At 35.6% G+C, this 15778-nt stretch overlaps 1 protein-coding gene across 1 annotated transcript in view; it reads left to right on the top strand.

Moving 5' to 3' along the window:
* CEP290 (centrosomal protein 290) overlaps positions 1–15778 on the top strand; it is a 115151-nt gene that overhangs the window by 92651 nt on the left and 6722 nt on the right. Inside the window, exons 43-50 of the mRNA XM_056115489.1 lie at positions 172–327; positions 567–690; positions 3418–3552; positions 4567–4653; positions 6391–6555; positions 7265–7387; positions 9576–9748; positions 15354–15495. Of these exons, the coding sequence (XP_055971464.1) occupies positions 172–327; positions 567–690; positions 3418–3552; positions 4567–4653; positions 6391–6555; positions 7265–7387; positions 9576–9748; positions 15354–15495 (1105 nt within the window). The remainder of the gene's footprint in view (positions 1–171; positions 328–566; positions 691–3417; positions 3553–4566; positions 4654–6390; positions 6556–7264; positions 7388–9575; positions 9749–15353; positions 15496–15778) is intronic.

Raw genomic sequence — 15778 nt, 5'->3', positions numbered from 1 at the left:
ATCGACGATCAACGGGAGGGCCTTTACTTTACTTTTATATATATTTAATATATATTTAAAATATATATTATTTATATATATGGTATTGGAATGTGTAATCTGTAGTTTAGTAAATTAAACAAGTTAAACAGCGAATGATACATTTTCATGATTCTGTGTTAAATCCCACAGAGCTGATAAAGAAAAACTTACTTTACAGAAGAAATTAAAAACAACTGGCATGACTGTTGATCAGATTTTGGGAGTACGAGCTCTGGAGTCAGAAAAGGAGCTTGAAGAATTAAGAAAGAGAAATCTTGACTTAGAGAATGATATATCATATATGAGGTAAGCTATTATAAGAAGTCTGCTATTCACTACAATGAAGGCTAGCTGGCTGTCCCAGTGGTGCTCAAGGCCAGTTCTTGGCTCTTTGCTCAAGTAAGCTTTAACTGCCTTGTAGACTTGTAAGCTTTATAGGCATCTTAATACAGTAAGATAGTGAACCTTTATTTTAATACAGTAAAATAGTGGAAAGTTAATGTGCTACATGTCTAAATAAAGTATCTGTGCATTGTTATTCATAGGACCCACCAAGCCCTTCCTAGAGATTCTGTGATAGAAGATTTACATTTACAGAATAGATACCTTCAAGAAAAACTTCATGCTTTAGAAAAACAGTTGCCAAAGGATCCATATTCTAGGCCTGCAGTAAGTGTACATCATTGTTTTTATAAATTTTTCCCTAAAGTTTAAAATTAAAATCAGCTTTTACTTTTCTAGCTCAAATCTTTAATTTGATTTGAGCTAGAAAAGTAATTTAATTTAATTTAATGCAATTTAATTTAATTTCATTAATATTAGTGCAATTTCTTCAGCTTTTGTTTTTTTTACTAAGTAATGATGTAAGTTCACCTCTTTAATTCTATCTACTTGCTAAGAATGAACTTAAGGTTCTTAGGTTTTGTATTATATCTGTTACAAGTTATTTTTGTAGATTTTCTTTTTTGTTATTAATTTTTAATTATATTTGGTAACATGGTAACATGCCGGGCTGGAGTAATAGCACAGCGGGTAGGGCGTTCGCCTTACAAGCAGCCAACATGGCCGACCCGAGTTCGATTCCTCTGCCCCTCTCGGAGAGCCCGGCAAGCTACCGAGAGTATTCGATATGCCAGACACAGTAACAACAAAGTCTCCAATGGAGACGTTACTGGGCCCGCTCGAGCAAATCGACGATCAACGGGAGGGCCTTTGGTAACATGCTATACAGCAGTTTTCCCATATTATTGTTTTATATTTTCTACTGCACCACCCTCACCACCATCATATCAGTAACCCACCAGCATCGTCCTAAGATTCTTTCTCTCTCCCCACTTTGTTGCAGCTGATAGCTATTCTGCTGTCACTGTCTCAGAACTTAACTTCTGTTGGGCAATGTCTTATCCCTTGCTTTATTTCTTTTTATTACAGATATGAGTGATAGCATTTAGTGATTTTTTTTATCCATCTGACTCATAAGTAAAATGAGTCAGGCGGATAAAAACGTGATACTTCAACTGTATCCTGGTTGCAGCAATGTCTGCTTCATCTTTTCTCATAGCTGAGTAATAGTTCCATTGTCTCTATAGCATTATTCACTTATCTGTTGTTGGGCACTTGGGTTATTTTCAGATTTTAGCCCGTGATTAATTGTGAATAATGTGACAATCCTAGTTGTACATTTGTCTATGGATTAATACTTTAGTATTGTAGGGGTCTGTGGCCCAGGAAGAGAAACACTGATTGTATGATAGTTCTAATCTTAATTTCCCAAGCATTCTACGCACCATTTTCCATAAGCCTTGGACAAAAGAGCAGTCCCACCAACAATTAATAAAGGATCTCCTCCATTTCTCAAACAACATGGTTGCTTTTATTCATTTGGATGCTTACCATTATGACTGATGTGAGCTAATATCTCACAGTCATTTTGATTTGCTGATCCCTGATAATCAGTGATGATGACTGATTAACTGATTTTCATATACCTGTGATCATCTTTTTTTTTAATTGAGGCACCACGATTTACAAAGTTATTCATGATTGAGTTTCAGTCATACAGTGCTCCAACACCAATCTCTTCACCAATGTCTTGTCCACCAATTTCTCCCTCCCAGCCTCCAACATACCCCAGTAACAGACACTGCCATTTTCATTTTTTTTCTCTTAGGCACTATGGTTTACAAATCTGTTACTGACATGTTTTCATGCAGATCATTTTACCACCCTCCAGTAATCTCCCTCAGAGTGACCACTTCCCTCCACCATTGTCGTAGTGTCCCCCTCCCCGTGTCCTATGCTTCCTACTGAAGACCGGTTCTCATGTTCTGCCTTTCTATAGCCTTTGCCATTTGTTGCTCTCCCACTACGTTTCTTTATATCCTGCATACGAGAGATCATTCTTTGTCCCTCTCCCTCTGACTAACTTCACTCAGCATGGTACTCACCAGACCCATCCACATAGCAAAAAGTTTCATGATTTCATCTTTTCTTAGAGCCACATAGTACTCCACGTATATATGTACTATAGTTTTCTTTACACAGTCATCTATTCTTTGGTACTTGGGTGGTTTCCAGATTTGGACTCTTGTGACTAGTGCTCTAATGAATGTACGAGTGCAAAGGTTTGTTCAGCCTTATGCTTTGGGACGTTTGGAGTATATTCAAAGAGTGGAATTGCTGTATCATATGGAAGGTCAATTCCTAAGTTTTTGATGAGTATCCATATTATTTTCAAAAAGAGACTGTTGACTATGTCTTCTTTGAGGAAGCGTCTCTTCGGCAACTTTTCCCAGTTTTTGATAGGGTTGTTTGTTTTTGTTTTTGCTATTAAGCTTTGTGTTTTCTATATCTTTGAAATCAAGCCTTTGTCTGGTATATCATGTGTGAATAATTTCTCGTATTCAATAAGGTGTTGTTATTTTTACCACCATGTGTTTCACTATACAGACTTTTTGTTTGTTTGTTTTACATAGTTCCATGTATTTATGTTTTCTTTGCTAGTAGAGTCTTTACTGTAAAGACTCCTTTGAAGTCAATATCATTGTGTTCTGCTCATGTTTTCCTCAATGAATTTAATGGATACAGGTTTTATACAAAGGTCTTTAACCCTCTTTAAATTAGCATTTCTGTATGGTGTGAGATGGGGGTCTAGTTTGATTATTTTTTTTCATGTTGCTAACCAGTTTTCCTATACTTTTTGTTGAATACCTTACTCCTTGTACTGAGCCCTTTTGTCATAGATTACCCATCAGTTCTTCTCAAGGTCTCTCTGATTTTCTCCTACTCCAGTGAGGGAAAAAATGTTTATTTTAGCAATTCTTTTATACCCAGTATGTCATATTCATCTTTTACTAATTAAACTTGAAAATTTTCCCTAAATTGATTTTCCCGAAGACTTCAGGAATAGAGTCAGATGATCATTTCCAAAGAGAACAGGAGCTCCAGAGGGAAAATTTGAAGTTATCATCTGAAAATATTGAACTAAAATTCCAGCTTGAACAAGCAAATAAAGATTTGCCAAGACTAAAGGTAAATTAATCATTTTTATTGTAATTATAAATGCTGATACCTAGAAACTTTTTTCCCCTCCTTAGTTGTTATGTTTATATTCGCTTATGAGACCAAATCTTATATTTATAAAGTATCATGGTAGTGTTCTATTTTCAGTATTTGTTAATTGAATAAGTATTTGTTGAGAGCTTACATGTGAGAATAAGAGTATGGCTGGTGCATATCATTAATAGTGTCCCCACTGTAAAATATTAGAATGTGTCTAAAAATTAAACTTTAAAAAATTAGGACAGTTTCCTGTGAAAATTTTTATTTTGTTTATAATATTTTAGTTTTTCAGATTTATTCTATTTATGGAAATTGTTTTTTCTCTTGACTCTATTATTTTGGTTGTATTTTCTAATCTAGAATTTAAGCAATTTGTTCATTCTTCAGGTATTTATATAATTCAGTGACTTTAGACCTCTGTACCCTCTGGATTGGTGGAAAATATGATTTGCGAACTTCAAAGACAGAACAAGAAAACATACATCGTTAATTTTTATAGTACAGTTACATGATCTAGGCATACCATGTCCAAACAGAAATAACCTTTCTCACAGACTGACAGGAAATTTTTGTGTACTGGTATTAGCCTGAGAACCACTGATATAATTAATTTTTGTCCTGCTTCTTACTATTAAATTGTTAATACCTTTGTTGGAAGTCAGTTTTTCTCATTCTCTCTATCATAATAAGAGCTCCATTTGTACTTTTTGGAGAGCTAAAATCCAGTTCATAAATTCTAATTCTTAAGCATGTTAATATTATATACCAAGGTAATCATAAAAAATACCCTTTGAAAATTAAATACAAAATAATTTTAATTCAGCATGTTTTATTTTAAAAGCCTTCTGATTGGTATAGAAACACACTTGTTCAGTTTGTCTATATAGTTCAAAGATTAATACTATAGCTGAATCATTTTGTTTATTTTTAATGAATGAGCATAGCAGTTTTAAATTGTTACCTGCCTCCATTTTTTTTATTTAGAATCAAGTCAGAGATTTAAAGGAAATGTGTGAATTTCTGAAGAAAGAAAAAGCAGAAGTTCAGCGGAAACTTGGCCATGTTAGAGGGGTGAGTACATGAGGATATTCTGTACATTTGTTCTTCAGAAGTGATATACCAGAAATAAAAAATATGCTTGGATTCTATCAAAATATTATGCTTTACTATTAAGTAATGAGGTTTCAATTTTTGTTTGTTGGCATGTTCAGTATAAAACATACTTAAGCTTTCCTCATTTATTTAGGTTATTGTATTTTTATCAAATCCGTCGCATTAATACTTTCTTTTACTTAGACTGCACATCATTTCTTTCTTTTTTTATTTTATATCTTTTTACACTTGAAAACATTTCATTTTCAGGAATATTCCTCTGTTCTTTTAGGAAGATACTTATTGATTCTCTTCTATTTTAACTATTTTAATAATTTTCTCATTAACTTCTTTTTTTAAAATTTTTTTTAATTTTTGGGTCACACCCGGCGATGCTCAGGGCTTACTCCTGGCTCTGCACTCAGGAATTACTCCTGATGGTGCTCAAGGGGCCATATGGGATGCTGAGAATCAAACCTGGGTTGGCCGTGTGCAAGGCAAATGCCCTACCCACTGTGCTATCGCTCCAGCCCCACATTAACTCCTTTTGTTAATGCTCTGTAAATGTGTTTATTATCTTTTCTTTGAATTTTATTTTTTATCTTCTTTCTACAATTGAGAGCAAGGCCAGAGATCTAAGTCCCTGCTCATCTCATATTGATGGATGCACAGATGGAAGTAATCATAATACAAGTTCAAGTACTAACATTAAATATATGATAAATTTTGTGGAAATATTAGTAGGTTTATTAGAAAAGTAGCACTGTAGTGCCATCCTCCCATTGTTCATTGATTTGCTCAAGCAGGCACCAGTAATATCTCACAACAAATTGTGAGACTTGTTACTGTTTTTGGCATATCGATATGTCACAGAGAGCTTGCCAGGCTCTGTCGTGCGGGTGTTATACTCTTGGTAGCTTACCGGGCTCTCCAAGAGGGAAGGAGGAATCGAACCCGAGTCAACTATGTGCAAGGCAAATACCCTATCCACTGTGCTGTATTGCTCCAGCCCTATTAGAGAAGTAATCATGAAAAATGTTTTGCTGATAGTTGAAAGCATTTATTTCATATATCAATTTTTTTATTAATTTAATGTTTTATACATAAGTTAATTTTGAAGATCCATATTATGTTATGTGAAAGTTTATATTCTAGGGTTATTCATTTCACACTTGATAAATAAAAAAGATATTTTTAATTATAATCAGTGAAACATTAATTAGTGGCACATCTTTTGATAATTTTACACTAGTTTGTCTTTTCTATTATTTACAAGCCAAAATCTTCTGAATCAATGGCAATTCTGAGAGAAAATTGCCTCAGTTATAGTGCAATGTGAATTTTCTTTTTTAAGATATATTTTGTGTTTTGTGATTTTATCCATATCAAGATACTCTGGCATAATGGAAAGATTAGCTAAATCAGGTTCTTCAGTTTTTAAGTTTATATATCCAGATATCCAGACCATTTAAGCTGTTAGTTATTAGTAGCATGTTTTTAGGACTATTAAATTATCTGATTCTGTTTTCTTCTATGCCATGTAAGAATTGTAATTCTTATCTCTTAGGATTATGGTATTAATTTAAATAATACAAATTTTGCTTCAAATATTAGGAATAATGATGAGTATAGTAATGAGCCCATTAGGTTTTTAATAATTTACATTATACCTTAAGGATACTTGGTTCAATAAAAATTTAACATATTCTCTTGTAGGCTGGTAGAAGTGGAAAGACAATTCCAGAACTAGAAAAAACAATTGGTTTAATGAAAAAAGTAGTTGAAAAAGTCCAAAAGGAAAACGATCAGTTGAAAAAAGCATCAGGAATAATGACCACTGAAAAAATGGCTAGTATTGAGTTGGAAAATGAAAATTTGAAGGTAATTTTGTAATGGGATTATTTATATAGCATGTTTTGCTAACACAATTTGATGATTGCTAATAAGTACACAAAATGTCTATTGGATGCAGTAGATATTTTTTGCACACAGGAAAAAAAATTATTGGAAACAAAACCAAGAGTAACTAGAAAAGTTATTAGAAAAAAAAGTAACTAGAAATAAGATGACCACTTGTCATCTTATTTCAAGACAGTGGATCTCACTCTAATCGTGTTATATAATTTCCAGTGTCTGATTTTTTAAAATGTGAATGCTTGAGCCCTCAGTCTTGGGATGAATTATTTTCAGGTGGATCCTGAAATACAGTTTTGTTTCTAAATTATCCACTTCCTTTAATATATAGCCAGGTCTCTGCTCTAGGTGTTTCTCAACCTTTTGCTGACCTTTTTTTCTTCCTGTAATTCTCTCCATCTTACAGGGTAGCCCTTTAGTCTCATTCCATGGTCCCTCGTTTACACGATTTTTACCTGTTTCCCCTTGAGAATATCCTGGTTTACAGGGAACCATATGCTTCTGGCTCACACTTTGTTCTTTATAATTAAAATACAATAAAGATTTTATTAAATATCAGATATGGTCACTAATATCAGATATGATCACTAGTACTATTTTGAATTGAGTTTTCTAACTTTATAGGGTCATCCTTCATTTCTTTATTCCACTAACATATAATTTTTATCATTACTAGGCTGAATTAGAAAAACTTAAATCCCATTTTGGACGTCAGCTGAGCATGCGCTATGAATCCACAACCAAAAGCACAGAGAAAATTATTACTGAAAATGAAAGGCTTCGTAAAGAACTTAAAAAAGTATGACTTTCATTACTGATTATAATTATTTTATATGTTAGTTTACTAATATGGAAAAATTGAAAAACTTGATGAGAGCATCAATTCAAAGTAGATTTAAGAAATTTGGGAATTGTATTATTGTACCGCCTGCTTTTCAGTGTGTCGTACATTGAAAATAAAAGCTGTAAATTTAGAGGCAGTATATTGTAATGCTACATAGCTAAGATTTGAATTCTAGCTATTTCACTTTAGTTTTGAGAATGTGTACAAACTATAAAGTGCTATCTATATTCTATCTACAAAATTGTTGTAACATATGTTTCAGAGAACTGCTGTCCTATTTAAGTTAGTTAATATTTGTGTATTTATTGTAGAGCAATTCTTGATATGTAGTAGTATATAAAAATGTTATAAATAGTAATATTTTTCTAAATGTGACAAATTTATCTATCCTTTTGTCCTCAAGTACGTGTTATTTGGATGATCTAATGAATTAAGATTAGTTTTTATTTTGGCTAGTTGGTCTTTGTCAAGATTTATTTATGTGTGTCTGATAGAGAGCTGCTAGATGAGCTTACATGGGCAAAACTTCCAGGGCTTCCAGAAATACTGGGTGGTATGGGGATGCCACCTATCTGGACTTGGAGAAGGCTTGGAGTTTTCAGCTAAAACACCCCCATGTACCTGAAATTTTTGGCAGATTAGGCTCTCTTTTGGCTCAGAAAATTAGTATTTTTAAATAGTCAGAGCTAAAATATTAAGGTCAGAGTGAAAGTATTGTGCTTTCAGTGTGAATACGAATAGTGGAAATAATATGTAGTATTTATACACAGTTTATCATTATAGTAAGGTGTTTGAAGTCTGAGAAAATCAAACATCTTGTAAACTGGTAAAGAAATATACCATCCTGTTACTATACAATATTATAAAGATTGTACAGTTGACAAATGTAAAGTAAACACAGAAGTGAAATACTTAACAGTATATTTTTCTGACATCATTTACATGACTTGTTTTAATAATAATGACAGTATTGCTGTTATAGAGTAAAAAAATGTATAGAGCATGGATCTTTTATTTGAATGAACTTCAGGTTTATATTTATTTTTTTCTCATTTTTCTTTCTAATATATGTTTTAATTTACTGTGAGATACACAGAAAGTTTTCGTGATTGTTTTTCAGTCTTGCAGTGTTCCAGTACCCTCGTACCCCTTCACCAGTGTACATTTCCCACCACCAATGTCTCCAGTTTCCCTTCCGCCAGTCCCCACCAGCCTGCCTCTCTGGAAGGCATCTCTCTCTCTCTCTCTCTCTCTCTCTCTCTCTCTCTCTCTCTCTCTCTCTCTCCCCACACACACACTCACTCCCTCTTTCTCTCTCCCACATTTTCCCCTCTTTTACTCCCCTTCCCCCACTCCCTCTCTTGATCTCTCAGTCTTGCTCTCTCTCTCTCTCTCTCTCTCTCTCTCTCTCTCTCTCTCTCTCTTCTCTCTCTCTCTCTCACTCTTTCCTTTTGGGTGTTTTGGTTTTCAGTACAGGTACTGAAAGGTTATCATGCATATCCCTTTACTTCCTTTCAACACTCAGTTCTTTTCCAGAGTGATCATTTCCAATTGCTATTATCATAGTGGTTCCTTCTCTATCCTAAATGCCCACCCCCACACACCCTACCACTTACAACAAGCTTCCCACCGTGGACTAATCCTCCTGGCCCCTGCTTCTACTGTCCTTGGGTATTGGTCTCATGCTGTATTTTTTGTCTTCCACAAATGAGCAGTCATTCTATACCAGCCCCTCTCCTTCTAACTCATTTCATTCCGCATGATACTCTCCATGCCCATCCTTTTATAAGCAAATTTCATGACTTCATTTTTACTTTATAATTATACCATTTAGTATATTGCATCTGTTAAAATATTCACTGTCACTGTCACTGTCCGCCCATTGTTCATCGATTTCCTTGAGCAGGCCCAGTGACTTCTTCATTTTGAGACTTGTTACTGTGTTTGGCATATCGAATACATCATGGGTAGCTTGCCAGGCTCTGCCATGCGGGTGAGATACTCTCGGTAGCTTGCCGGGCTCTCCGAGAGGGGCGGAGGAATTGAACCTGGCTTGGCGCAAGGCAAACACCCTACCGCTATGCTATCACTCCAGCCTAAGAAAATATTATATTTTCTCTTACTAATTATGTTTCCATGACAGGAAAATGAAGCTGCGGAAAAATTGCGGATAGCTAAGAATAACTTAGAGATATTAAATGAGAAGATGACAGTTCAACTGGAGGAGACTGGTAAGAGATTACAGCTTGCAGAAAGTAGAGGTCCACAACTTGAAGGTGCTGACAGCAGAAGCTGGAAATCAATTGTTGTTACAAGGTAGGCGAAAATGTTTTAAAATTGCATAAAACTGAATGTTTTAATCAAGCATTTTTTTAAAAAAAAACATGACACTATTCTGATTAACTTAATTCTTTCTTGATGAACTGTTCTTTGGTTATTGTACCATATTCATCTTTTCTTTGCTGTCCAGAATTGCCAAAGTCTTTTTCTTCCTTAAAATATTTAATTTGTGTGCCATAGCTGGGGCCAGACTGGCTTTGGAACTGGGTGGGTATTATAAAGTTGCTGTCAACATGAGCTGAGACCTTTTTTTCTACTTTAGCTCAGTATCTTCTCTGTGTTCATGTCATACTCAAGTCTAAGTCAGGCACAGCTGAGCTGTCTTATCTAAACCTGGGGCATAATTAATTTAGACTTCATTTCAATTTTGTAGTAATATTTGGGCAACTTATTCCTCAGATAGTCCCAACAGATGACTTCAGCAATGGCTTTAGTGTCTTAAATGTTCCCTTCTAACTTGCCCTTTTCATGACCCTTTTCTACAAGTATATTCAACTCAAAAGAGAATCCTGGGAATACACAAGTAATCATTCATGAGTTCATTATTACCATTATTTTGCTACAAGTGATTCATTGTGACAGTAATGAGTCAATGGGAGACTCATTATTTGTGTCATTCTCATTTCCAATGTTAGATGCTCTTGGAAGCCAGAGATCCACAGAATCCTGCCCCGGCCATCTCCCAGTAAAATTTTACTGTATGAAGCTGTGTTTGTTATATCTGCTGGCCTCATTTCAAAAGACATACTTATCTTTATCATATCAGATGCATGAAGTTTATGACCACCTGTACTTTGATTCCCCTTTGATGTCTTCAAGGGCATTATTTATCCCTGTCTCTTATATAGAATGTACTTGATGAGGACAGCAGTTAACAATCACCATCACTCCAACCAGAATAAGTATGAGCCGTAGCACTGAGACTACAACCAGGTTCCAAGGCGAGCTCCCCGTGCTGATCCAATTCTGAGCAGAAAAGGACAGGGTTGCACAGTCAGATTACAGGGCAGCCCAAATTGCCAGGTGGCCCTAGAGAGTTTTTTTTTTTCTGTCCTAATACTGTACTCAATAGCCATTGCTCTCCCTTTGACCTTCTCTTTAATTCTGGCAGAGGGCTGGTATAAGGCTAATAATGTGTGGGTAAGTAGGAAGGGGAGGGGTGCTTTTTTTATCCCTTGCTTGGACTCCAGGAAAAGGCTCTGACAGCAGCCCAGTAAATTGATGTCTTGGGTTGATTTTTATTTCCTTCCCTAATGATAAGTATACTCAAATAATTGTTATTTTGAAGTAAATTTATTGAGATATATAATCAGTAGCTATTACTTGCCAGACTCTGTGCCTTATGTTTAATATGTGTACAAGATCTAATTCCCTAAGTTTCTTCTGAGAGCCAGGGAATTCCCATCGTAGAGAATCCTTTAATTCTTGCTATAATCTTAAGTAAGTGACATTTTTTATGGACTTTTTTTCTGTTAATTTTCTGAAGAGATAATCCACATGTCCTCCTTTTCTTAAAAGGGAGCTTCTGTGAGGTCTAAAAATAAATTGTTAATGTTAAAAGGGTTTAAAAGTTTGTAAACACCTGAGAGGCATGATCATATTTAACTGTAAATGAAGATGACTTTGCAGTGTAGATTTGTGTTTTTAATGTGTCAGCTGTACAGGTAACAGCATAGAGTAGTTCTTCAGTTAATCTTTTGAATACAGTGTAAGTCCTTGTCCTGGATTTCACTGCATAATCATTGAAGATTTCATGCCATTTTTTTTTCAAAGTAAGGTATATTTGTATTCAAAAATAAAACAGAAAAATAGAACTTTTTCACTTCAGTATGTGGTATGTAGCATTTTCCAATTTGTTCAAGGCTACAAAACTGAAGGATACCATTGCTTTTTATTCATGGACTTGAAGCATCCTAAATTTTGGCTAGCAGGTTGGAGATGCAACAAAATTAAAAGAATATGGCAGACTAATTGCAGAAAGCATCTGTAAACATTATACATTTGAAAATTATAATCTCAGTAAAAGTGATAGTTTATAGATAAAATTCAAACCATCTGGAAGTAGCTTACTATGTTTCTGGACATAACTGATACGTTATTGTATGTGTGTGTAGGTATCGATTTGTAATAGAGAAACTTGTTTGAATCAGCTGGTATTGGTAGTCTTACACATTAAAATCATGCTTATACATTTAAAATCTAAGCAGGACAGAAATTCAGACTCAACATATTTTCTCTATTGTAAGTTGAACCCACTAACTTCTTTGACAAACTACCCATTAAAAACCTTACATAACAAAACAGAAAGACTCATCCATACTGTAATCAATCAAAACTGGACATTCTTAGCAAAAGTATTTTTCCCTGAATTGCATAGGAATACCAGTTTAACTTTTTCTGTTGTTTTCGGCCATACCCAGTGGTCCCCAGGGAGCACTCCATAGGGCTCTATGGGGTGCCAGGACCCAAACCCAGGTCAGCTGCATTTAAGGCAAATGCCTTACCTGCTGTCCTTTAATTAGAAGACTATACCTCTTTATATAAAACGCCCTATTTTAACTTTCATTTTATATACAAGGATATTCTAATTTGTGTATCTGAGATGTGATGCTATCTCAGGCCCAAGAACTTGTTTTTCTGGGGAAAATTTCTGTTCTGTTTCTGTTTCTTTTGTTACTTGAAGTCAAGGATCAAACCCCGGGCCTCACCTATGCAGGGCTCATGAGCTCCATTTCCATATCCTTGTAGCTTTTTGTTTTGAATTGTGCCAAAAGTACTTAAAAATTATTGTTAAACTGTCTTTAGTGATGATTAGGATGTGTGGACTACATTAAGTCAAATAGTCCAAATCAATGCATATTTTATGAGTTTAGCTAACATTTTTCAGGTCTGGGGAAAAAAACAATAACATTAGCTAACAAATCATAATTATTTGTGCATTATAGCACTGTAGCACTGCCCTCCATCGTTCATCGGTTTTCTTGAGCGGGCACCAGTAACCATTGTGAGACATGTTGTTACTGTTTTTAGCATATTGAATACGTCATGGGTAGCTTGCCAGGCTTTGCCGTGTGGGCAGGATACTCTTGGTAGCTTGCTGGGCTGTCAAGAGGTGCGGAGAAATTGAACCCGGGTTGGCCGCGTGCAAGTCAAACACCCTACCCTCTATGCTATCACTCCGGCTCCCATTCATGCACTATAATAAAATTACATTATAAATATTTTACTACACTATTAAAAAATTATGAACTTCATAAATTAAATCTTTTGTGTCCAGAGATTGTGCACACCTTCGTTAGTTTCACTGTCTGATGTGCCTTTCTTAGCAGGGCTCATATACTATGTGTTTAGGTGGTTTCTCTGCCACAGTGTGTCATTTTCAGGTCCATCTAGTGTGTTGGAAGTCCCTGTCTTTTTGAAGCTGCTGATTGTTTTTGTGATATAAGGTCCAAAATCTGAATAATCCACATGCATGACCATTTTAAGGATGGGAGCTTGATCTTTTCAGTGGGCACCAATTAGTGATCACTGCTTGCCATTCACTCATTTCTAGAAATGATGCAAGGGGTCTTCAGAGGGTTTGTGTACACATACTGATGATGTACCTGCTCTGAGAATTCGAGGCTCTTGGGATCATGAATCACAGATCATGAGAAGACACCCAGAGAGACATATGCCACTGGGGAATATGATATTGCACTGTTGACTTTTTAAGTGGCATCATGATCATGATCATCCTGTTGTTTGTCGATTGCCTTGAGCAGGCCCCAGTAACGTCTCCTTCGTCCTAGCCCCGAGATTTTAAAAAGTGCCATATTCAAGGCTCTTTCAGGATTAGGAGAATGAGACCAATCATTGCTACTGGTAGTTGGCATATTGGGTATGCTACGGGGAGTTTGCCAGACTCTGCCATGTGGGCAGGTTACATTCGGTAGCCTGCCAGGTTGTCCTAAGTAAGAATGAGGTAATAAGATGTCGCACGGCTGTAAATTTCCGGAGCTGGATTTTATAGTCTCTGAGTCTTGGCTGTTGATGGGATTACACGGGCGCCAGGGGGCCAGTTGGTGGATGTGACCCCTGCCTACTGGAAGATGGAGGATCTGGGTGGAGTATGCTCAGCCCAAATCTGAGCAGGCTTGGAGATCTCAGCCCCGGGACCCACATGCCTTTGTTCCTCTGCCGGTACCTTCATGCATGTGGAGAGTGGTCTCAGCATGGTTGTGGCTGGTTTTGGAGGTCTTCAGCAGCCGGAGCTCTGCTTGGGGCGGGGAGGGAAACTCTACCCGCCCCCTCCAAGGGGCCCCAGCGAGGACAGCCAGCACGGGGGCAGGAGACTCTGCGCTGTTCTCTTCCGGGAGCTGGGTTTTATAGTGGCATGAAGAACAGAATTATGCCATATGATGATTACACCACTAAAGGATGTCAGTTTTTGACTGATAAAAAAGGGTGTGGTAGTTATGTATTGGTGATAATTACTCAGTGAAATATGGTAGAAACCAGTTGATAAAGAGTTTTCTCATTTTCGAAACTTTCTTAAATCTACCCAAGTAACTGCTAAGGTTGTAATTATACTATCCTAAAGTGGAATTATATACCCAAATCAGTAGAATGGTTTAAAGATATTTTTGAGAACCTGTGACACATTAGTTCTTGCTTAAGATGATATTTGAATTGTCACTCTATAACTTACACAGCAAACTTACACCTAGACTGTATCAGACCCAATACTGACTACTGAAACAGACTAGTGTGATACAGGGGCTATTTCACTTTAGAAAAATTCATCACAGAAGTTCTCTTTCTTTGTGATTTGAACAGAAAATAATATAAAGGAGTAAATTTTGATATTTCATCACTTTGTAAATAGTCTTTGTCTGGTTAAAAATATTGTCATCTAAGTGTAGTAAGTTTTACCAGAACATCAAAGGCTTTTTAAGTGTATCAAGAAAATAATAGCTTTCCTTCCTTGTACTGTCCTAGATTTTGTTGCCCAAGCATCCTTTTTCTTTTCTCTGGAAAAGTACAAATACTTTTGTGCAAATATATTTACCTCCTTTAGAGTGGTATAATATGGTGTGTTTCAGAGTTTTCTTTTAAAGTCTAGATTTTTCAAAGCTAGAAATCTATTCAGATTTTCACAGACTTTATTGTGCCCTTTTTTTTTTTTTTTTTAGTGTTTGTAGATTCTGTTCCCTCTCCTGGCAGTATCATTTTGATTTCTGTTCTAGCTGAATAATGTGTAGATGCATGCGTGTGTGCATGGAGAGATAGGAAGAAGTACTTTGAGATCTTTAAACATATTCCTAAGAATATACAATAACGCATAACTGATAACCTTAAGTATGTCTTCATTCTTCGATTGAGGATGGTATTAAATTGGAAAACACCTAACTTTTTGGTTTTAATTTGTTTATTGGTTATGAACAATTATTCCATGCAAGCACCTTATTCTAACTAAATACATAGAAAAAGATTTGACTGGAAGATACATAAGAAAAGATACATCATTTTCAGTATGATCATTTAAACTGACTTTAAAATCAGAAAAATTATACACCATTTTGTACCTTTATGCTTTTAGAATGTATGAAACCAAATTAAAAGAATTGGAAACTGATATTGCTAAAAAGTCCCAGAGTCTTGCTGATCTAAAGCAGCTTGTAAGAGAAGCATCAGAGAAGGAACAAAAATTTAAGAAATACACTAAAGACCTTGAGCAACAGGCAAGTGATGTAATTTTCCTTTATGTGCTAAAATAGTCTATTATATATCCATTATGTCTCCTCCATTATATCTCAGACTTCATCCTCTACAGAGAAAAGTCACTTGACTATCTCCTTCCTGGAGCACCTGCATATGTAAGTGGCACCACCTTTCACCCATTTAAGCCAAAAGCTTTGAATTGATTCCTTTTTCCTTCTCTTTAACACCCTACCATCTTTTTCATCATGAATTATGTCATGTTATTTCACATCATAGATCCCAAATTTCATTTTAGACCTTCCA

Source organism: Sorex fumeus, unplaced genomic scaffold (genome assembly GCF_029834395.1).
Source record: "Sorex fumeus unplaced genomic scaffold, SorFum_2.1 ptg000003l, whole genome shotgun sequence".
Lineage (NCBI taxonomy): Eukaryota > Metazoa > Chordata > Mammalia > Eulipotyphla > Soricidae > Sorex > Sorex fumeus.
The sequence above is the reverse complement of the archived record's forward strand: the minus strand, read 5'-3'. Positions and strand labels throughout refer to the sequence as shown.